Raw genomic sequence first — 23,269 nt, forward strand, 5'->3', positions numbered from 1 at the left:
TATATTACATTTTGATATACTGTTCGGAAAGTGAGCGGCACGATGAGCAATGGTGACTAGAACAACTGCAAGTGACGTGAACGTTTACATCATCTCAGATGACCTCACCATAGTTTCCGCCCCGTCCAGCATTGCGAATCTTACAGTTCTCGATCGCAACTTTACCCATTGGTTCATCGGGCAAATTCCTACCTCGGTGGCTCCCGACAGCCAATACAAGTGGCCTACGCTCCTTTTCTCATTCGGTGTCAGTTTTTGTAGGCTGTGCCAATAAGGAATCGCAGTGTGTTCATTGACCAATTGGCACTTTAGTCAACCACAGTCTCTTCAGCGATTGGTTTGTGATAGAATTTGTTAACCTCAGCAGGGCGGACTCATGAGCGCCTAGGTTGACATTGTTGTTGTTGTAACTAGAGAAATTACTTTATCGCTGGGGTCCTGTTTTGGATTTATTCATTTGACTTGCATCCTCTGAAAATCCCTGAAGTTATCTACAACTAGTCTTCATAAAGTTACAGTTCCCACGGAGATTCTGTCACCATGTACTACCATTGTGGGACGATAATAGACATATCTCCGAGGCCGCTCAAGGTAAGCAGACAAGGGTGCACTCCATTGACGATTGCTTGAGCAGTGCTCAACGAAGTTTAGCTTAGCTAGCCAGTTAGCATATACGGTTTATTCGTTTATATAAACATGAGTGGTGCGTCACAGCGGTGGCAAAACTACACCGCCAGGTTACATTGTATGTTATCAGTATGCTTTAAACTAATTATTCATAGCCACAAATCAACCAATGACTGGACGGATTTTTCGTATGTTCTTGCTAGATAGACTACAAACTATGTACAAGTAGCTTTGATAAGGCCTCTGGTTTATCCCACCTGCATCTCTTGACACCCTAGATTCATTGGGGAAATTGTTAGGATGGGGTCTTGCTGAAATGCTTTGGAATTCCATCGCCTTGCCTAGTATAAAGAGGATAAGTTGGGGGCACGAGAGAAAATTACGGCTGTAAATTGGGAGTTGCTATATCGGTACCGATACATCCGTTGTCAGGAATGTTTAAATAAGTCTGAGATAGACATGGACTTTAAAACTTTTGGGACCATTTTATACATGAATGCAAACAACTGAAGGAACACAGGCAGTGTGAACCGCCGAGCAGCACCGGTAAACCAAACGAGTTAGCGCTAAGCTACCTTCGCTACGCTAGTAGCTTACACAGTAACAACGTTTGGATGATTGCCTAGTTCGTTAGCTTGCTAGCTATATAGCCAGACAGCTAGTCTAAGTACCACACTACCCAACTGTCTGGGTACTGGTACGGTCCACGATATAGACCCAAGCAACATAGGCATATAACATATAAGTTATTTATTATTCGACATTTGGGCTTTAAATTGGTATGGCTTGCTCGCTTGCATGGTCCAAGACCATTAAGCTATCCACCTAGTAGTAGTAGCAAGCTAACGTAACGCGTAGTTGCTAGCTAGTTATGCTAACGGGTTTGTGTAGGACTACATTTAAATTGGTGACACCTGAGCGAGTAGACGCGTTCTATAGCACTTGGTAAGATAGTCATATAGAATGTAAAGTATATGCATTGCTCTCTTTAAGCTAAGGCTACGATTATTGTGTGTCAGTGCCAGCAACACTACAATGAGAGGGTAGCGTTACACTTTGCTTTGAATTATTCAGCTAGTTCCTTTTAACAAAGTCTTTTGTTTGCTGGGAGTCCAGTACAGGCAGCCAAATCAACAGAAAGTAGGACACAAATAATGTTCTCTGATTTGGCTTTCTGGATTAATGCAAGTGTTTCTTTCCCTACACTGCATAGGCAACTACTTTACAACTTGTAAATTCACAAGCCTTATTTCGTAGCAAATTAAGATGATGATTTGAGCTATACTTAATTATAAAGATAAATATTTAGACCAATACTGGTATGTGGCCAAGCATTTCTCTGTCACTGTGCCTCATTAATGTTATCAGTGTTGATGGTATGCGGTCCTCTTTTGTAAACATTGTGGAATGTGGAGGGAGGTTTTATCCATGGTATGTTGTGGTATGATAAAATACATTGAGCCCTCCCTCATTCCAATGACATTGCAGGGGTGTATTTGAGATTCAAAATACAAAATCGAACTGTTAGGAAGTAGGAGAGTTCTCCGGTGAGCGGATTCTGCAAGGGCGTGAGTTCAGGTTTGCATTGTCAGACCGTGTTATACAAGTGCCCAGCTCTACCAGGAACACATTGATGCATTAGAGCAGAACACCTCAGGCTGTCTCTGAAGGTGTGTTTTGCATGTCTCTGTGATATTCAGATGGAGTATCCAAAGGCAATGAGTGGCAGTCCAAACGAAGGAAACACACGTAGGCAACATTCAGTTAGGCTAGGCCCACTATTCTGCAGCCAGGACTATATTCCTATTTGTAATAGGCATCTTTTTAAAGATAAAAAAACAGCATCAACAAGTAGCTCCACTCCAGAGGTAGTAAATGACTGAGATACAGATGTGGCTGACACTGATATCACCTTTATTTAAATGAACGGGTTACAGTTAAGACATTTGGAAATTCTGGAACCTTCGATAGTTTGTCTTCAGCTGGGTGTCAATCATTCTCTCAAAATTAAAATGTTCCTATCTAGCCTAACACAATTTACATATTACTACCGCCTAGCCGTTATGCAAACATTAAGAAATAGGCTAGGTGTTGTGTTGAGTGTATCATACTGTAGGCTTGACAGTGTCAAGACTGTGTTTTATTGTGTTCTTGTCACCCAACTCCACCCCTCTGGGGTTTTATCCAGTTGATCTGCTATGGTCATCATGGTGGGGTGAATATTGTATTTCACTGAGCTTCCCTGCTGCCTCAGCAACACAGAGGAGATGGGCTCCCCCTAACAGCTGTTGGATAAGCGTGTGCATGTGCGCCTTACAAGGATCCTGTATCAGTTTCTTGGGCCAAACCCATTTGCTGTGGTGCTTTTCCTGTTTGATCCATCACTGCTAATAATGAGATTCATAAGAAAATAGAGTTTTGTTTTGCTTGTATAGCACATGGTGGAATCAAGCCAACCCTGATTTTTCCTGCTCTAGGCCTCTCTTAATAGATTTGGATCAAGTAGGGGTCCATCAATACAGGACCCTGAGGATCATATATGCACAGTTACAGTTACTTAAATCTTCGATTGAACAAGGCTTATTCCCAATATTTGTTTTTTGCCAAAACACATTTAGCCTGGTTCTTATCAAGTGAATCAGGACAATTATGCAACAAGTACCCAGAAGGTTTGAGAATCCTTTGGGCAATGGGAGAAGTCTATGCACCCCTGTTATCCCTATCTGCTGGAGCACCCAACACATCTCATACCAGAATGGAACAGATGTGCTTTTAATGAGAAAATGCCCCCAGTCCCCATGATTCCTCCACAGAGCGGATCAATAGGAAGCTTGTCTCCGAGAGCCTGTGCTCCAGACAGCGACTCGTAAAAAAAACCCTGTCGAGCTCCACCTCCGTGGCATGGCTGGATGCCTGCCAGCCTTGTGACCCAGCAGCCAGAGCCCAGGGCTGTTTGTGTCAGGGTGGAGAGGCCCAGCAACCAAGCATCACTGATCACACCCTACCTTTGTGTTCGAGCGGCTACAGGGCTCTGTAGTGTAAAGTTCTCTAAAGGTGGACTACTGGGATGTGTTGTTGTAACCAGTTTCCCTATTAACCAATAACCACTAGCTCTGTTGAGGTGTTCATTTTATTAGGACCATATTTGTTACACGGTCCACTCGTTTTGAGGTTGGATAATGATACGATAGATTAATGATCAGATTTAAGGGACTGATCTTTTGTATTTTGAACATTAGCCTCCCATAAACAGGACAATGAGCTGTTTTTAAAAAGGGAGTGCATGGTTACAGGGTGTCCATGTCACAACAGGACAAACAGCAGTTTGACGGGCCTGGCTCTCAGTCACTGCCGCCTCGTTCTTCCTACCCTGTGCCATCCCTGCTACTCTCACCTGTAAATCCAAAACACAGGGGCAGTGTAATTCTGTACGCATCTGATGGGAGCCTTTCACCCCAGGATGATGTCACAGAGTTTGACGTAAAGCCACCCTACTCTGCGCTGGCTGCCAGTCCTGCAGCACGTGGGGATTCACATGCACTCTGGCCTGCCTCGGCTTATGCTCCTTCAGCCACTGGCTTTAGCCTAGCCACAAGCCCTGCTGGCATTTGGTTGCCCTGTCACATGACAAATGATGTTACAGGCTGCCTATTCGGTAATTTTTTTTAGTGTGTGTGTGTGTGTGGGGGGGGGGGGGGCTGTTTAATCAAAAGGCTGTGAAATCGAATGGGTCACACTAATGTGTTCAATGCCCAACACCATTGTGAAGGTATGTAGTACCGTTAGTCCATAGTGTCTCCTGCAGTAGCCAGCTGAGAGGAGGAGAGTTTGAGGCAACAATAAATTCCCTTAGTGTTTCATTGCCTGTCAATGAAATTAACGTGGCAGAACCCTTTTACGTTCTGGGGCTTTATCTCAGGGCAGTGACATTGTATGAAGTTCACTGCTTTCAAGGGTGGTTGGGTGGTTGCCCATGTCAATTTACATTTTATTCATTTAGCAGACGCTAAATACATGTGATTAATTTAGCAGACGCGTGAAATCAATATCACAGCGTTTCGGCTGTCAGTTTTCCGGACTACTGAAACCAAGGCAAACCGTTCATTGATCTAATGAAACCGGTCTGTCAGCTGTCTCACATCTCTCTGTACAAAAACGCACAACACGTTGAGATTCAGCACAAAATACGGCAACGTGGGATCACAAAGCACCCAGACGAACGGGACGATCAGTCGGGACCTTGCGTGGTTGGCTGACACCGTGGCACCCCGCAGCCGTCTTCAAACAGCTATGAGTGGCTGTTAATTAGCACTGCTTGATTGGAGACTACTGGTTTTGACTCCAGAGACAGGCCCAGAGCACATGGCATGAACCTGTGAGGCCAGGATGCGTGCATGTTTAGTAGTGACTGACATGGTACTGGCAGGAGAAGAGAGGAAATGTCCCTTGTCGCCAGCAGTATTAGAAACCAAGCGGTGGTTTGTCTGACGAAGATCCGAGAGTCGGATGGCATCCGGTCCTCGTGCTTTTCGATCGCTTGTCTTCTGTTGACGTGGCAGAGTTTTGATGTCCTTTCCCCTTAAATCAACTTGTTTCGTGTAACATTCAAACCTTTTCGAGGTTTTCCCTAATATTATTTTATTCCTTAGACTGTCTCTTTTAGTGAGATAGAAAGTGGATATTTTCAAGTTGGATCCAATGATGAGCCAAGTGTAGGTTATGTTCTAAGTAAGAATCCTGACATGAGCCCTCAGCTGTCTTTATGTCCATCGGAAGTCCGCTGAATGGGAATGGAGTGGCATGGTGTGGTGTCTTTAGTTCATGATTAACATAAGCTATGTTTAGGCTGTGAAAAAGGTTCTAATTATGGGATGCATGCAGATAAGGTGGTGAATGTGTAGTCTTCCCATTGCTATACTAACATAGTTAATCAACACATCCCACTTACAATATTTAGTAAGATATAGGAACATGCTAAACAAGACATTTAGTATTTGGTTTAGCCTTAGCCGTATCTTTTTTAACTGAAGCCTTTTGGGAAGTGAGAAAACAAGAGTTGTGGCTGTCAGATTGCCCTTTAAATGTTCTATAGCCAGCAGAAAATGTGTGTGTTAGTGTAAGAGGGGCAGGGATTTGAATGATGACTGGACAGTTTGAACTCCTGTTCCAGCAGTGGGACTTCTCAAGAAGAGATTCCAGTTTTTGGAAATCATTTGACAAACTTTGAAGGTGGTCACTATGTGCTTTAATCTCATTCTAGTATAACATAGACTTGTGTTAAATGAAATTTGGACTAATAGCCCTTAAGGAGTCGTTTTATGATTCTCTTCAGTAATTTAGGAAATGTTTTCCAGCATTCAGTTCAGTGAGTTTTATTGATTTTCCTTCAGTCCTACTCTCTTGAATATCCCATGACCTGAGGAAATGAGCAAACTCCAATTAGATGTAATGACCCCTGCGCTGGAAGCCTTTGAAAATGTGAGACCTTGCTTCGTAACCGCCATGCTAACCTTCCAACGAAATGGACGAAACATCGATAAAACCATTAGCAACACAGCAGTTTACTAGCAGATCAAGTGTAATGGCTAAGAAGCTGTGGACACACAGAGGGGTGGGGAGTACAGGCTCCTTGTGCTATGTAAACCCTGGGCCTGCTCTGCAGTAGTCCTCTCCGAGCCTGAAAGGTGGTGGGAGGGTGGCGGGAGCTGTTCCTCAATGCTGATGCGATGCTTATCGTATGCTTGGGCATTATGCAACCTCCCCCTCCCTTCAAAAGCATGGCGCCCTGACGTGATGCGCCCCGAGCGACTGTGAAGGCGAGAATACAGGGGGGGAAAAAAGAAAAGCCGTACTTCCAGATTTTTCTGTCACATACTTGTTTTTCCTTGCCCGTTGGGTGTGGGCCAGGCCATGATTTTGAAATCCCGTTGAGTCTACACTGGATTGGGGGGGGGGGGGGAGGAGATCAGTGTTTTTGACCTTACAACATTGTCATGCTGCGTTGCGTGCTTTGTATTCACACGCCTTACACTTGAAAATCCCATCCTGTGTTCGCAATGCCACATTCTGCATAACCTTGGATCGTGATGTTCCCTTTTTATCTTGTGCCGGGCTTTGTTCCAGCGACTAGGCTACGTAACGCACCTTCCTAGGCGCTGAGCTATGCTGCAGTGCTGACATACCAGATCACCGGAATACAGTTCCGCACAGCCGAGTTGCAGCGAAACCCGGCGAGAACTGGGTTAAGGTTTGAACTCCATCCTTCCGCCCCGCAGACACGGCGGCCCAGCCTTCTCGGTTGCAGCTCTGAGCTTATGCAAGAGCCAGTGAGTGGGAGCTCCCTCGGAAACCCGATGACGGCACACTGCAGCACAGAAAGGTGAAGGACGATGCCTCTCGCCACACCTTTTAGCTTGACCTCTTCCTGGCTGGCCAGCGCTCGGATCATCCTTGATTTCTTTCTCTTCTAATCCTGTCTCACACTGAGCCCTTCGAGAAACGCCGCCTTCTTAGAGAGAGAGAGAGACATACAAGTTAGGCATTCACTGGAACAGCATGTCTTCCTATGTCTAGGGTTACCTTTTAAAAGGATTGCAATGAGGTCAAAGGATTGCAATGAGGTCAAAGGATTGCAATGAGGTCAAAGGATTGCAATGAGGTCAAAGGATTGTAATGGGCGTGATTCACCCATGTTTCTAGGCCTCGGCGTACACTGGAAATTGAACTTGATTACTCTGCTTGTGGCTGGGCCGAACATCCAAACCCATCTTTCCCTCAATTGAGGCGACTAATAAATGTAGGCAGTAATAGGCCCATCATACTACAAGTCTGCAACTGATCCTGTTTAAATGGTTCGTCTTTAACAGGGGTTAGGCCTATGTTATTATTCATATCACTTTACAACCTTGGCAGTGTTGCACACTGAGATCATTGGATGCGTTTTTTGAGCCTGTGTGATTACACAAAAATAGAACTGACACATGGGTAATCCATCAACTTCACCTGAGCATGAAAGGTAAACAGAACAACTCAAATGTCCGGCCCGCTGGAGACTTAATGAAGGTTGGCACGCTGTGATGTCACTCATGAATCACAGCGTACAGACTGACGACCCTAAATTAGTTTTTTTTGTTTTTTTGTTTTCGTCCTCAAGCAAAGCCGAGCGGTATCCTCTTCTACCCTCAGACCCTTGTTGCCATCTCTGCCGACTGTAGAACGAGGCTCGTGTTTCCCGTGATGTGACTAAGTGGATCCAAAATACACAAAGCCCAGTCAACTCCCCAACCAAAAAGGGGAAGGCCTGCTCCTGAAGTGTCTCAGTATCAAAAGGATCAACGGGCAGTGTACAGTGTAGGCAGCTAGGGACAGTAAAGTAAACAGTAAAAGACAGTAAAAGCCTTCTCCGAAGATCACGTCTAGATCTTGTTTGAACCTACTTTAGAGATTTAGGCTATTCCACGTCAAGGCACTCTGCGTGACAAAGGCTGTTGTCATGGTTTTTCCCCACGCATGTTGTCTGAGGTTAGGGGCTCTATCTGGAGGGCATACTCGGGTATCAAAGCTCTTTTTATTGCACAACATCAATAAAAACATGGTACCCTTTGAGAAGTTTCACTTGCATGTGAGATTCAATCTATTTACTTACAGAGATATTTACTCAAATGCTTTGAATTGTTAGTTGTGGACAATTTTTCTCTTCCATTTTGATGGACCAAGTTTAAAAGCTAGGCTACTGTAGAAGTAGTCTTTCCACTTCATCATAATAATAACCCTATCTTTCTTAGGTAGGTTGGACTGGATTAATCATCATGACCCTAAAGCAATGTCTCCCCTTGCCTGTTCAGTCTGTTTTAAACACTTACCTACTTATATATTTGCACAGGGACCTCATCTCTAACAGACTAACTGTTTTTTTTGCCGAGTTAGAAATCACCTCGGAGCTCTGAGCATTTTAACTGAGAGTATGTGTGAGCCTACCCTCCCTGTTCTTTGAAGCTATCCATCATGCTGGCTACAACGGCCAGGCCTTGGTGACCTCCCCAAGTCCGCCTCAGTGATCCGGGCCTCCACTCTCCAGGCTCAGCTCGGCTCAGCACCCACGTGTTGTCAGCAGCTCCTATTACGTAACTCCCTCCTGTCAGACAAAAGCCTGGCCGGCCAAAGCACAAATCAGTGGCAACTTTGCCCGGGCAGCGGGGGCTAGGCTGTTCTGTCGGTCAGGCGGTAACCCACAGGTGTCCGTCTCCCGAAACGTAAACATTCAACAGCCGTCTCTTCACTTGTTTTAACCTCCTAGAATGTGGCATTGCTAGAAACATTGAGAAGGATCACTCCAGCCTTTGCGGATCTAGAGGCAGCTGGAAGAACAGTTTTCATTTTTGGGAAAAACTAGGAACAATGTGGTAGACTTTAGCATACGGGGGGCTATTTGTCTCTTGTAAAGCAGCTTCAGGAATGGATGCCATTCAAGCTGCGTCAGAGGCTGAGTAGGTCTCCGGGAATGGCTGAAGTTAGAGGCTGTGCATAACCTAGCATAAGCCTTTCTTTCATTCTTTGTTTGTTTGGGTACATTCTGTCCACCGACCACGGTGCCGTCACGCATGCTAGGCCCGTCTTTTCTTTAATGTGTTGTTTGTTGATGCGTCATTTCTGGCAAGGCCTTCTCCTTTTTTAGTTTTTTTTTGTTGGCGAAGTCTAATAACGGTGTCGGTCACACTAATCCGGCCGTAAAATTTAATTTTTACGAGATGTCATAAATTTAACACAAGGGGCTTTGCATAAGCGCGAGGACGTTTAACTTCATCCGTTAGAGTAAGCGCAAACCTGCCAGGAAGAAGTAGCTCTGGTCCACTGGTGTTTTTCATTGCAGAACATGGGGTCAACAAAGACGATACTTCTTTTGAAAAATTCAGTGACTGCTGTCCACGAGTCACTGCTAGAACCCGTATTTGTACAACTAAAGGGAGTTTTGAATCTCTTTAAATGATTACACACAGCAAGAGGGCCCTGCAGTGTAAGCCCTTTCTGTTCTGTTGACTGACTTTGGAAAGAGGGCACTGGAAACCGTGTTGAGAAAGCCCCTTTGTGTTTTAGCCTTCTCTCCTGCCTTCTCTCCTGCCTGCCCTCCTGTGTGTTTTTTAGAGTGAGACAGGGAGAGAGAGAGAGGGAGCAAGCGAGAAAGAAAGGGGGAGAGAGGGGGAGGTGTTGGGGATAGAGCTCATGACTCACCACCAGGCACAGTGGTGAAGAGTTCACATTCAAAACTGAGGTTGGAACAATGCTTTGGGGAGTGATCTTAGACTTGAGGTGATGCATAAAAAGATTTGGATAAGGCAACACATTTCACCAATACTCCTTTTGGATCAGACCCAGAAGGGCAGCACTTGGACAGTGGCTTCAGTTCGGCCTAAGCATTAGCCTGGTAGCTATCTCAAGAGCATTACAATTCATGTGTGGGCTTGTTTGATTCTTTCCACACCTTCTTTTAACAGCCCTGTGGCCAACCCCTGATGACTACTGTCCTGGTGTGGTCATCACTGATACGCCTATGCGTCTAAATGTATGACCGGTGCCATAGTAACGCAGCCTTTTAAGGAACCAAGCTTCCCGTAAACTGTGATTGCCTTGTGCCTATTGGCTGTTGGAGATGGACTGTCAAAACCACTGCCATCTTTGGTGAGGGACTCTCCCCTGTCGTAGTCTACCAGGCCCACGGCGTTCTAACTCATTAATCTGTGACTTTTGTGTGCACCACTGTATTTTAAAGAGTGCACTGCGAGTGAGTCATATTGCGAAGTCGAATGGAATAATATTTTTCTGAAGCCTATTTTGGGTTTTTCCACTGTGGCTCACGGATGTCTATTTTCAAATTGTCGGTGCATGCCATTCAAAAGTCTTCTAATTGTGGAACTGTTGTGAATTAGGTAATCGGGTAACACAGGACTTAATTCCTGCATTCAGTTATTTCCCCCTCATTTGCTGCCATGTGCTTAGCTACATGGTTGTGTTTGCTGGTGTGTCGGTTAACCGCTGTAACATGAACTCGGCTAACTGTAAACAAAATAAAACGTAAAAGGTGCTGCAGAATTCCACCCCGGGTTTTTTTTATGTATATGTATGTATGTTCGGCCTACCCTGAGTCAGTGGAGCCGGCCTACCCTGAGTCAGTGGAGCCGGCCTACCCTGAGTCAGTGGAGCCGGCCTACCCTGAGTCAGTGGAGCCGGCCTACCCTGAGTCAGTGGAGCCGGCCTACCCTGAGTCAGTGGAGCCGGCCTACCCTGAGTCAGTGGAGCCGGCCTACCCTGAGTCAGTGGAGCCGGCCTACCCTGAGTCAGTGGAGCCGGCCTACCCTGAGTCAGTGGAGCCGGCCTACCCTGAGTCAGTGGAGCCGGCCTACCCTGAGTCAGTGGAGCCGGCCTACCCTGAGTCAGTGGAGCCGGCCTACCCTGAGTCAGTGGAGCCGGCCTACCCTGAGTCAGTGGAGCCGGCCTACCCTGAGTCAGTGGAGCCGGCCTACCCTGAGTCAGTGGAGCCGGCCTACCCTGAGTCAGTGGAGCCGGCCTACCCTGAGTCAGTGTTGCCGTGTTTCAGTTGTCAGCTTCAGTGGGAGGGCAGCCTACCGTTTGCCTATCTTGTGCACTTGTTTGTTTGTTTGTTTTTAAATGCTATACAGGGTATGTTCCTGAAAAGCAAAGTAAACAATAACAGAACAACTAGGAAGAAAAACAATAAAAATGTCTATGTCTGAAATGTCAATTTTGAAATGTAAAAATGCCTGAAGTAGATACTGAATGTCACAGAGACAAATAACCAAGTAGAAGAAAGGCAGATAAGGCTAATGAAGCTTTGCATGTGTAAAAACTGAGTTGTGTTTTTGTCTTTCTCCAGGCGTGGCTGGTCTTGTGGTAACACAAGGTGACGAACCACCACCATCACCACTCCCCCTCCCCCCTCCCTCCTTCCCCCTCCGACCTTGAGCACCTGTGGTCTTGTAGGGGAAGGCAGTTCCCCTAGATATTTCTCCTGACCTAATGCCCCCCGCCGCCCCGTAAATTCATGATCACATGACCTTGGATATGGACGCAGTCCTGTCCGACTTTGTCCGTTCCACTGGCGCTGAACCGGGACTGGCAAGAGACCTACTAGAGGGTAAGTTGCAAAGCATTCTGGGACCCGATAGTCAACTCCCACTTAAATGCCTCTGGTTTTTTAGGCATCTGCTAGAAGTAAAGAGGAGTCATTTGAATACCCATCTAGAAGGGGTTGTTACAGGGCTATGAGATATTGTCACAACCAGATTATATAGCAGACAGAATATCCCTTGCTCTTGTTGCTTAGTAGCAAGTATACTACAGATAAGAATATGCATACACACTTTGATGCAAAGCAGTGAGCCAATACATTCGAAATTCTGATATGTATATCAATTCTGACCCAAGCAATGGAGGGTTCCAGCAAACTTTACAATAAGATAGCAATTCCAATGGGTCTGTTGACACGTGGTAAATATTTAACCTCATTTAAAGTGTGTCGAGCAGTGCCACAGAATTTGTTTTGCCATTTTCCCCGTCAGATGGGGTTGGTTAAGTCTGACACAATGCTGTTGCCGTCTCCTGTCTGCAGGCAAGAACTGGGACCTCACCGCTGCCCTCAGTGACTTTGAACAGCTGCGACAGGTGCATGCTGGGAACCTGTCGTACTCATTTGCAGAAGAGAGGTTGTACCCCACCCCCACGGAGAAAGAAATGGCGAGGGTGGGGAGACCGCTTCTCCACCGCCAGGATGAGGTGGTGCAAGGTGAGACCTCTGGCAAGTGTTTGTTTACTTATTTATTTGCTTGTTTGTTTATTCCCGTGTGTGTGTGTGTACTTGCCACCACCTCTGAACCCAAGGCATGGGGTGCCTCTTCCATGTCCTTGTTTGCTTTACCAATTAACATCCTTGAATCTAATATGAAATCGAACTAGGTGTTAACTTGTTTCCATCCATCCATCCCTCCCTCACGCGTGTTCTTCCTCCCAAATGTAACCTTCAGTTTCTCCCCCCTCCCTCCCTCCGTCCGCCGCGCAGCCACAGAGAAGCGGCTGTCGCGGGGCATCTCCCACGCCAGCTCCACCATCGTGTCCCTGGCGCGCTCGCACGTCTCCAGCACGGGCGGTGTGGGCGGCGTGGGCGGCAGCAGCGAGCCCCTCCTGGACACGCCGCTGTGCACCTTCCAGCTGCCCGACCTCACCGTGTACCGCGACGACTTCCGCGGCTTCATCGAGCGGGACCTCATCGAGCAGTCCATGATGGTGGCCCTGGAGCACGCGGGTTAGCGGCCCTCCACACAACCTCACCTGTCTGATCCATCTTTGTGTGATGTCACGTAGATGATATGATGACACCGTCTAGTGTGAGCATGGACGGGTCAAATACAGATGACAAACAGCAGCTATTTGCTCCTCGTGTGATGTCAGGTCGTCTAAATTGGTGGACTCGTGTGGGGCCCAACTGTCAGAGCCTGTTGCCGCTAGCGACAAGCGGAGATGGCAACTGTCTGTTACACGCGGCTTCTCTGGGTGAGTATCACCGCTTCTGAAAGGGAGAGTCAAAGACCCACCCTCACTTCTGCACCATTTGTAATGAGTACATTGTCCTCAGTCCAGTAATCCTCTGACTAATTGCAGGTCATACAACGACAAAGAGACTAAACGAAACTGCAGTTTTCCTCTAATGAGGCTTAGCCTATTAAAATGAATTCAAATGAGGGGTGAGCTTGTAGTGTTGTACTGTAGCTTTGGTTGGAGTATGCCACTATGCCCAATGCTGAATACCGTAGATGTGGTTAAGCATTCGACTGCAGCTCCCAGGTTCAAATCTCCCCCGTACGTTGTGTAGGATAAAAGTATCTACTAAATGCATACCTAAAATCACACTTAACTTAGCTCAAAGCTGTTGTGTTTTTCTCCACACCCCCTGGTTGTGTGATGAGCTCTGTTTCTGTTCGCCGCAGGCATGTGGGGCTTCCACGATCGCGACCTGATGCTGAGGAAATCTCTGTACGCGCTGATGGACCACGGCCAAGAGAGGGAGTCCCTCAGGCGCAGGTGGAGGTGGCAGCAGACTCAACAAAACAAGGAGGTGGGTGCAGATACAGAGGCAAGATTGCTTTTACCACGACGCACTTTGTAAGATAAACAGCCATGACCCTGTCCTACCTATTTCAGTATCAAGACGTTTTTATAACTGAAACGATGCTGCATATTTATTAGGGGTGGGAATCTTTTGGGACCTTTCAAATCGATTCCTGGGGTCACGATCCGATTCAGAAATTGATTCACAATTGTTCAGAGATGTATTTTTTTATTGAAAAAAAAAATATATATATAATCGATCTGAATCACTAGCAGACTGAATCGTGATTCAAATGTGAATCGATTTTCTCCCCCCCCCCCACCCCTAATATTTCTGTGTGTGTCCGTCCACAGTCTGGCCTGGTGTACACTGAGGAGGAGTGGCAGAAGGAGTGGAACGAGCTGCTGAAGCTGGCGTCCAGTGAGCCCAGGATACACTACAGCACCAACGGCACCAATGGGTAACTGACCACAACAACCGACCTCTGACCTCGTTTAGGACCCGAAAAACCGATGACCACCACGGTCTGCTCATGTGACACCCCGGGGGCCTGAACCGTTTCCTCCGTCGCTCTTAGGGCCGAGTCGTCGTCGGAGGAGCCGGTGTACGAGAGTCTGGAGGAGTTCCACGTGTTTGTCCTGGCTCACGTGCTGCGGAGGCCGATCGTGGTGGTGGCTGACACCATGCTCCGGGACTCTGGAGGAGAGGGTGAGACCAGCTCAGTGCTGCTGATAGGCCTGTTGCAGAACGGTGGAGACAACAGTGAGACGTGCATGTCAGGGATTGGCAATAGGGATTTTTTGGGGGGCCTGAATGATTGCTAAAACATAATACTATGCCTCAACAGCTGACCAGGCTCGATTGTCATCCCAGTTGTTTTGCTCTTATATTGGTCATTACATTTGAATACAAATGTATTTGGTCTTATTACCATTGCTGTAGATAATGGAACACAATTGCTCAAACCTACAAAGCTTCTTTTTTCTTTCGTTAGCCAGACGTTGTGGGGTATCAATTTTCCAAATGGAATATCGCCGTCCTGTTCTATCGATTCCATTCCATATATACGACGGTGTGGATTTCATAAGTCTTCCGTTTGTCCTCAGCGTTTGCACCCATCCCGTTCGGGGGCATCTATCTGCCCCTGGAGGTCCCTGCTGCCAAGTGTCATCGCTCTCCCCTCGTCCTGGCTTACGACCAGGCCCACTTCTCCGCCCTGGTCTCCATGGAGCAGAAGGATAGCACCAAAGAGCAAGGTAATATCGATGGCGTCGCTCATCACTGTACACCTCCTATTTGTGATCCCGTCACACCGAGCTATTGCGTATCACTGCCTGCCAACTCCTCCACAAGATGTTATATCTCACTCACTTGGAATTTAAATTGCGTCACTGCGTTTTTTTCTTCTCTCCCTCAAGTGTTACGGATGACTGCATGGGAATGTTGTATCTAGAATGCTTTGAAAGAACACTGTCAAGCTTACTGATTGATTCTTCCTCCGACCCCTCTAGTGGTGATCCCGCTGACTGACTCGGAGCACAAGATGCTGCCGGTGCACTTTGCTGTGGATCCTGGGAAGGACTGGGAGTGGGGCAAGGATGACACGGACAATGTGATGTTGGCAAGGTAGGATCACTATGAGGCATTTTACAGTCTCCTTGTAAGGCACCCCTCCATGAGTCATTCTATGCGAAACCCTCCCATGCACGCAGGCCTATAGAGACCTGGCACCCGTGTCCAAGGATTGACCCCTGCTCCAGATTAATGTCCGGTAGCAGCGAGAGTGAGATTAGCACTAAATGCCTGCTATGAATGGAGTCCAGCGGGGGCTACGGAAATAGCAAAGGAATAGAAATAGCTGGATACTTATTCCACTGGATTAAGATGTCTCTTTATTCCTTTTTTTTAAACAGTGGATATTGTTTATTTTTATTTTTTTTACTAGAATGAATTGTCATTGTCCTTGATGAGAAAGCTTATAGTACACTTTGTTGGACAGCAAAGTGCATATCAATGATTCCATTCACACATTCTTGACCGGCATTTGAGGAGATAACGTCAGCCTTGGTTGAACTTTGACCCGCACGTTCTCTCTTCTACAGTGTGACCCTGTCCCTGGAGGCCAAGCTCCAGCTGTTACACAGCTACATGACAGTCACCTGGCTGCCCCTACCTTGTGAGGTACAGGTGACATTCTCAAAATCCTTGTTTGCTGAACAGTATTTGTCTCTCTTATTTGGCATGGCTTGTTCCTCGCAAACCTGTCAACGCAGTTTGCAGTCAGTCAGTGTATGTCTGCTCTGATCTCACATTCTTGGTCTTCCAAAAAGACTTTAACCAAATAACACAATTCATCCAGTTATTATTAGTAGCTGGGAAACAGGGCTTTTGCGTATAGTAAGAAGTGGGTCTACCACACCAACTTTATGATACTCGATAGCCTCGTAGGTTCTAAAAGACCAGCATGCCGTTGCAAGTTACAGACGATGTAAACATTACCTGTTCATAAATATTGACTTAAGATAAGCTACTCTTCACCTAACCCTGTTTTTCAGTTAGGCAGTTGGTACATAGGTCCCTTTTTTATCAGTTCAGTTCCGGCTGTGAAAACAAACCACGCCATGTTGCATAGGCTGTTAAATGACGTCATTCCAACACGGTTTCAATGGTCCTCTTGTGTATCAAAATCTAATTATTATGCGTTAGAAAGGATAACAAGTCCATGGTAATTTCTCAGTAAACCTCAAGTGAGCGAAAGCAATAAAGGAAGCCCTGTTTTTCCCCTTAAAGTAATTTTCTTCTTCAAAGCCCGCGTCAATAAAAAACATTACTGTGGTGTTAACCTAATTTAGGTTCCTAGTGTTCACAATTATGGGCCTTAGCAACGAGGATCATTATACTAACTGCTTATTGTAGGAGATGGTAAAGATTCATTCCATCAGTCCTTCTAGGTAACTCCCATTTCACAATATAGCATAGCCTTTCAAACCCCTCGTCTTTTCCCGGCTTAAATGAATTACCTTGCCTAGGGGTTCCCAACCCTGGTCTTTGGGACCCCCTGCCCTGCATGTTTTAGATGTTTCCCTGCTCCAACACACCTGATTCAAATGAATGGGTCGTTAACAGGCTTCTGCAGAGCTGACCCATTCATTTGAATCAGGTGTGTTGGAGCAGGGAAACATCTCAAACATGCAGGACAGGGGCTCCCCGAGGACCAGGGTTGGGGCCCACTGACCTAGCCTACTCACCGCACCCGTACCCTTCCTCAAGCGATCCGTGTTTCTGTCCCCCAAGCAGGCACCCCTGGCGCAGCCCGAGTCGCCGACTGCCTCTGCAGGGGAAGACGCCCGCACCCCCCCCGACTCCGGAGAGTCAGACAAGGAGTCGGTGAGCAGCAGCTCCAACGGCAACGGGGACGCGACCGCGGCGGGGGCGGCGAGCGGCGCCGGGAGCTCGGCCAAGAACAGCTCCTCCTCGTCCAGCTCGTCCAGCAACAGCTCGGCGGGGACCCTGACCGGCGGCAAGGACAAGAGCAAGAAGGACAAGGACAAGGAGAAGGACAAGAAGAGGGCCGACTCGGTGGCCAATAAACTGGGCAGCTTTGGCAAGAACCTGGGCAACAAGCTAAAGAGGAACGTGGGCGGGCTGATGACGGGGAAGAACGCGGGGGCGGGCGGGGCCAAGCCGGAGGGGGGCGGGGAGAAGAAGAAGGGCTCGCTGAGGGGCCGGAAGGGAAGCAAGGACGGCTCGCCGTCGGCCCAGGCCTCCGAGGACTCTGGGAAGGGTTCGCCCTCGTCGGGCAGCGAGCGTCTGAACGGGACGGGCGGCAGCAGCTGCAGCAGCAGCGGGAGCAGCGAGAGCGACCCGTACAAGTACAGCGCCGACGTCAAGGCCAGCCTGGCCATCCTGCGCGCCGCCATGCAGGGCGAGAGGAAGTTCATCTTCGCCGGGCAGCTCACCACCAGCAACCGGCAGCCCTTCCAGGAGGAGATGATCCAGCGGTACCTGGCGGACGCAGAGGAGCGCTTCCGTGCCGAACAGGAGCAGCAGCGGAGAGACACGGAGCGCAAGGGCGTGCCCAACGGCCTCCCGCAGCCCAAGAAGGAGAGCGGCGGCGGCGGCGAACTGAGCTACCGGCCGTACGAGGCCAAGGAGGAGCCGTCCGAGAGCTCGCCGCCCACCTTCAACCACCTCAAGTCGTCCTCCTTCAACCCCTCCATGTACTCGGGCGTGGTGCCTATCCCTCGGCCCTCGTTCATGGAGCAGGCGCCCGGCCAGGCCCCCCTCACGCAGCACCTCCACATGCACGGCTACATGGAGACGCGGAGGCAGCTAGCCGGCGGCTCTCCGGCCTCGTCCTACCCCGGCCTTCCCTCCTACGCCACCCTCCCTCGCCACTGCCCCCTGGCGCAGGGGCCGCCCCACCCCCACTACAACCCCCCGCCGGCCCCGGCCTCCCTCAGCCCGTCGCGCCTCAACTCGTCCTCCTTCGCCCCCTCGTACCCTCCGGAACTCGACCCCCCGGACTACCCCACCTCGGAGCCCACGGCCGGCGGATACAGCAACGGCTTCCGGGAAGTGCGCCCCAGCCTGGACGGTCGCGGGCCTCCCCCGGTCAGGCACTACTCTCTGGGCAGCGCCGGCGGGCTGGCTAGCTTGCAGTCCAGCCGTTGCCGGACACCCAGCTGCACCTACTACGGACACCCCGAAACGGGCAACTACTGCTCATACTGCTACCGCGAGGAGCTGAAGAGGAGGGAGACCGATCCAGCCATCCACAGGTTCTGAGGCGGAACTGGGCTTCTGCGCACTGCAAGGCTCTCGGGATAGGTCGCCCTCTTAAGGAACCACACAGAGCACGGCTCTACCTTACACCCTTTTTTTAAGGGTCTCGCTTCCTGTCGGGAAGGCGACATTGGAGCGCAACGGATGGGCTCGGCCACAACTAGAGAGACTGGGATGGGTGGATGGAAGTGGGAACTGTTTCGCCTGCGGAGGCGAGGGGACTAACTGCACTTCTGTTCCATTTTTGCTGTGGCTCTTATGCGGGCGCGGGGTTTGTGTGCGTGCGTGTTTGTGAACAGCAGGCTCTCCACCGCTTTGTTCCCCTATTCGCCTTGTTAACTGTCTTCTCCTGCTGGAGAGAATGTAAATGGCAGGCAATACACATGTTCTGACAACAACAAAAAAACACACCAACGCAGACACGGAAATACACTTAAGCAAGCACAACCCAAAACTGCTTGAATATCTCCTGTTGTTTGTGGAAAATTCCTATTTTGCTCACTTACTTTCATTGCTGTTTTAACATTTGAAGGCCCCTTCACGCCATCAGATCTTAGCCATCCGATATTGCTGGTATCAGGCACTCATGGCATGTGTTCCCTGGGAAACAACGGGGAGGTACGTTCACAAGATGATGCGTTCAAGGAATGACGTCATTACGCATCCGTATAATGCAAGCTGAATCTGTTATTGTAAGTATGTCAAAGTTCTGTGGGCTGCTATGGTGCTACTGTTCCAGAGTACAAGAGACAGAACTCAACCAATCCTGCTCTTGTAATTTGCTGTCCATTTTGGATGTTCTGGTTGGGTAGACTTGATGGCGTCCCAATAACATTTCGCTGTCAAATCAATTATAAACTGATTTATTTTGGTTTAGTCTCCTGGTACCGTAAAATAAAACAAACCTGGTGGCATGCTCTGGTCAGTATTGTTTGAAACTTAACTCATAGTATTCGCTATGGTTGTTGGAATTTTACTGTTCCTCACTTGTCTTCCTCATTTTATAGTCTCGCAGAGTAGTTATTTCAATTTGGGATTCTCAAACCCCATTTCAAGAACGCACTCTCATACTGTAACAGTTATCCTGAAATCGTTATTTATTAAAAAAATACTAACTCCTCGAGTCTTTGGCTAAGAAGGTTTGAGGGACCCGAACTCTTGTGTATGATATTTATTGGAAGGTTAATGCTACAGGTAGTACTTTTTGAAGAGCTAAGATTGTACCCCCTCCTCCCCCTCCAGCTTATGAAAAAATATTCACCACATCAAGAACTAGAAAAATACATTTATAGTATGGATGGTCACACCCAGGTCCAAGAGAAGTCCCAGTACCAAGGGGATCATGACTGGCCCTATGCCTGACCTCTCTTCTGCACAAATTCAAGCACTTTCCTAATGTCCAGCGACATTGTGTTACCGTATTTGAAGGTATCTGACTGTTACGTTGTCCTTAGGTCTCGTCAGAACTCTAGACACTGCCTCCTCTACCTGCCAGAGCGCAGATGGGCAGAGGCGCTTTTTCGACTACTTCTGTCCGATGGGGTATAGCTGCATACCAGTGTCTAACTCGATTTCCTAGTTGCCTTTTCAATCTCTGTCCTTGTGGCATTACAATCTTGTTTTGTAAATTTTTCAAGAAGACGTCAAGTACACAGTACTTGTTTTTGCTGCAGTTTTTGTCCCCCTCTTCCATTAAACTCTACATTTTGTTGCACAGTCATGCATTGTACGTTGTTATGGCATGTTGTTGTTGCCATTATGGACAGAGAAGCTCAAGGTGACTAAAATTAGGCATTTTCTTTGAAGAAGAGACGTAACGCATTGATATGCTGTGAGGGATGTAGACGAGTTGAACTAATATTCCTATTCATCACCACTAGGCACATGAATAAGATGTGTATAATTTGGCTGTTTGGCATGAGTTCATTTAGCAATATATTACTGAAGTCACGAGAAGAAAAAATGTTGAGTGAACAAAACAATAGAGGTAAAGATCCTTCTCTTCCTGACTGTATTTTCTGAGTTCACTGAGAGCAGTCATTTCACTTAAAGCACAAGAGAATTTCTGTATGCAATTCACTGCCTTGCCCAGTAGATGGCACCCTTTTATTTGTCATTATTGCAGGACATGTATTGCCCTACTTAACCAAAATAAATTGAGGTAGATTTATCAATTGTTAAGACAACAATAGATACTAATTTCTGAACTAATTAGTCTTTCTATGTTTAGCCATGGAGATGAGGGATTTTTGCTGTACATTTGAGGTAACATTCTCTTGAGGTACATCAAGCAAACAATTTAAAACAAAGTATCTGACCAACCCTTGTAGGGTAACTGTCTGTTAGAAGGAATGCACACTGAAATAGAACCAACCATTCCCCTTAATGACATTATGCTAAAACCCAAACAATGCTCTGTGTGGTGTGTGTGTGTGCGCACGTGCGTGCGCGTGTGTGCTTGAGTGTGTTGGTGCGCTTATGTTTTATGAAACCTTTTGCAAAATAGCATTGCAGCTCCAATAAGGCACAAGTAACAGTCGTTTCCAGTAGAATGGCGATGGCTGACACTTGTGAGCACGCTCAGTCCTTCCCTTTGTATGTACCAGCACCACACTCACAAATCAACAGAATGCTATGGCTAATAAGAAACACCTTGAACATTGAGCTTGAAGAGACTGCAACATGTTTTGTATTTAATGAGAGGACAATGAGAGGTTGTATAAATATGTTTCAAGTTATTTTTGTAAACCCAATGTTTTACAGTGTTTTTTAAGACTAGAATGTCGGCTATATTGATAGGCACTACAAAAAGATTGGACGAGATGCTCTCAACGGAGTTTGGGGTGCAGTCAGTATTTATCTGAGACGTTTAAGCCTGTCAAAGGTTATCCCAAGCAAGCCTGTTAAAATCAAAGGTTTCTCGTCAGCAAACTACTTTCCTCATTGCTGACCTGAAGTTATGATTTGAGAATATATATATTTATAGTAAGATTTTCAGAAGTTTCATTTTGGAATGTTTAGTTGATCATTTTTAGGATGTTCTTTCGTACGTGACTAATTGTCTAGCAGACCGGCTTTTAATTGTTTGTATTTTTTATGTTTTGTTTACTTTTTTCCTTTCAGATCGCCACCAATTTGAGCTATGCTAACACTATAATACAAGACTTGATTGCTGGTGTATGCAACCTATGCTCTTGCTCCAACCTTTCCCTTGGGAATCGGTATGCTTGGGAATTTGTTACAAAAAGCCCAGTATTTTTTTGTACATTTCTCTCATTTCGATGGACAGATTTGTCATCATCAACAATATTTACATGGGATACTTAAGTTGCATGGGACTGGAACTGTTGCATGTAAATGGCAAATCAATTTAAACAAATTTGTGCATTACTTTTGAGCTGATTTCAGGCTGTCCTGGTTTTCGGATCTTTGTGTGCGTGTGTGTTGGGAGAGGAGAGCCCAGGCTGTGTGACAGTGCAATCTGGATGGAAAGAACATCTGATTTTACGTTATATTTTTTTGCACCGTTTGAATAAATGTATTTCAACAACGCTATTGCTATCTCTTTCTTTGAAAAGGTTTGATGTTCATGTTATGTCTGTCTCTTCTTTTCAAGGATAAATGTAAAATAATCAATTGCCTTTACTTGGTAAGTGGGTATAATGTTAAGAGGTGAAAGCAGAGGATGTAATTGAACTCGATCACCACAATAGAGCTACCTTTTGTCGTGAACACAATTCCAACAGTATATCATGTGGCTGTAATGTTAGATGAGAAGGGAAAAGCTGTTGATATATGATTAAGAATAAAATCATTTGTGTATCCATATTTGACAAATTATGCATTTCTAGTCTATTGCAAATGTGCTGTTTTTGAATTCAGGTGCATTACCATCACCGTAAGAACCCAAAATAGAAGTAATACTTGTCGAACATACGGCTTACAGGAATTGAAAGCTTTCAAAATAGTCTGAACAAAATACTATGGCAAATGACCTTTGCATTAGTGACAGACCAACTCTTTAATTCAGATGATTCAAAACCCAGTGTCTGGGGCTGTTTTATGTATTCGAGAAATTGGAGCCCCTTATGTAATATTGAACAGTTTCCCATGTGGTAAAAAATCCAGACCTCTTTCTATTATAGTTCACAAGGACATCGTCTCCCCACCTGTGAACAGGGACAAACTGTACCTCAGGAACATCCAGTTTCCTTTTTTTTTCTCATGGGAAGACATTTCTACCTTATTTTTAACCAATATCTTCGTGGAAAACTTTTTACAGTTTAGATTTGATGACAAAGCAGCCTGGCCTTACACACAGGTAATGTATGCTTTTCAAACAGCCTATGTATGTTGTTAAACCTTTGGGAATTTACGTTTATAACAAGTCAATATGCCTATAAAATGTATTTCTTGAGATGTGGATATTTCCCCAGCATAGTGCAGAGGCAGCAATGCCAGTTGAATAATGACAACAAACAGATGATTGGAAAAACTGCTGTTTGTGCTAGATTTTGTGCATGTTGCAAAAAGGTATTAGCAGTTTACATTCAAAGGCTTTTAGCCTCAACATTGAATGGAGAAAACTAGACAGTATTTTAGTGAGTGCCCATGCATCTGTTAACCAATGCTTCTATTTGATCTAAACCAGTAACTGGGTTTAGAGCTTTGGCTCTAAATCTGTTCTGGATAAACTGACCAACTTTGTAGCCTATAACTTAATCTATACACTAGGTGTGT

The 23,269-nt window shown here is 46.6% G+C and overlaps 1 protein-coding gene across 2 annotated transcripts; it reads left to right on the forward strand.

Annotated features, from left to right (window-relative positions):
• The first annotated feature begins 98 nt into the window (after positions 1–98).
• On the forward strand, positions 99–22,079 carry otud7b (OTU deubiquitinase 7B). Of its 2 annotated transcripts, none has more exons than XM_084708822.1 (12): positions 99–591; positions 11,516–11,776; positions 12,251–12,424; positions 12,698–12,940; positions 13,087–13,188; positions 13,623–13,750; positions 14,098–14,204; positions 14,322–14,452; positions 14,851–15,000; positions 15,256–15,370; positions 15,847–15,925; positions 17,039–22,079. In XM_084708822.1, the coding sequence occupies exons 2-12, from the start codon at positions 11,692–11,694 to the stop codon at positions 18,530–18,532; spliced, it is 2,808 nt and encodes a 935-aa protein (XP_084564948.1). In that variant the 5' UTR covers positions 99–591; positions 11,516–11,691; the 3' UTR covers positions 18,533–22,079. The 2 variants fall into 2 exon arrangements, with proteins under 2 accessions (XP_084564948.1, XP_084564958.1); XM_084708832.1 differs by having other exon boundaries at positions 17,042–22,079.
• Positions 22,080–23,269: the final 1,190 nt, after the last annotated feature.

The sequence above is a fragment of the Hypomesus nipponensis genome, chromosome 2 (genome assembly GCF_054491055.1).
Source record: "Hypomesus nipponensis isolate SF chromosome 2, ASM5449105v1, whole genome shotgun sequence".
In the NCBI taxonomy this organism is placed as follows: Eukaryota; Metazoa; Chordata; class Actinopteri; order Osmeriformes; family Osmeridae; genus Hypomesus; species Hypomesus nipponensis.

Coding starts and splice junctions, on each gene's coding strand:
- otud7b (XM_084708822.1), top strand. CDS start 11,692: ATGACCTTGGATATGGACGCAGTCCTGTCCGACTTTGTCCGTTCCACT. Junction 13,751..14,097: donor AGACTCAACAAAACAAGGAG/GTGGGTGCAGAT, acceptor GTCCGTCCACAG/TCTGGCCTGGTGTACACTGA. Junction 15,001..15,255: donor GGATAGCACCAAAGAGCAAG/GTAATATCGATG, acceptor CGACCCCTCTAG/TGGTGATCCCGCTGACTGAC.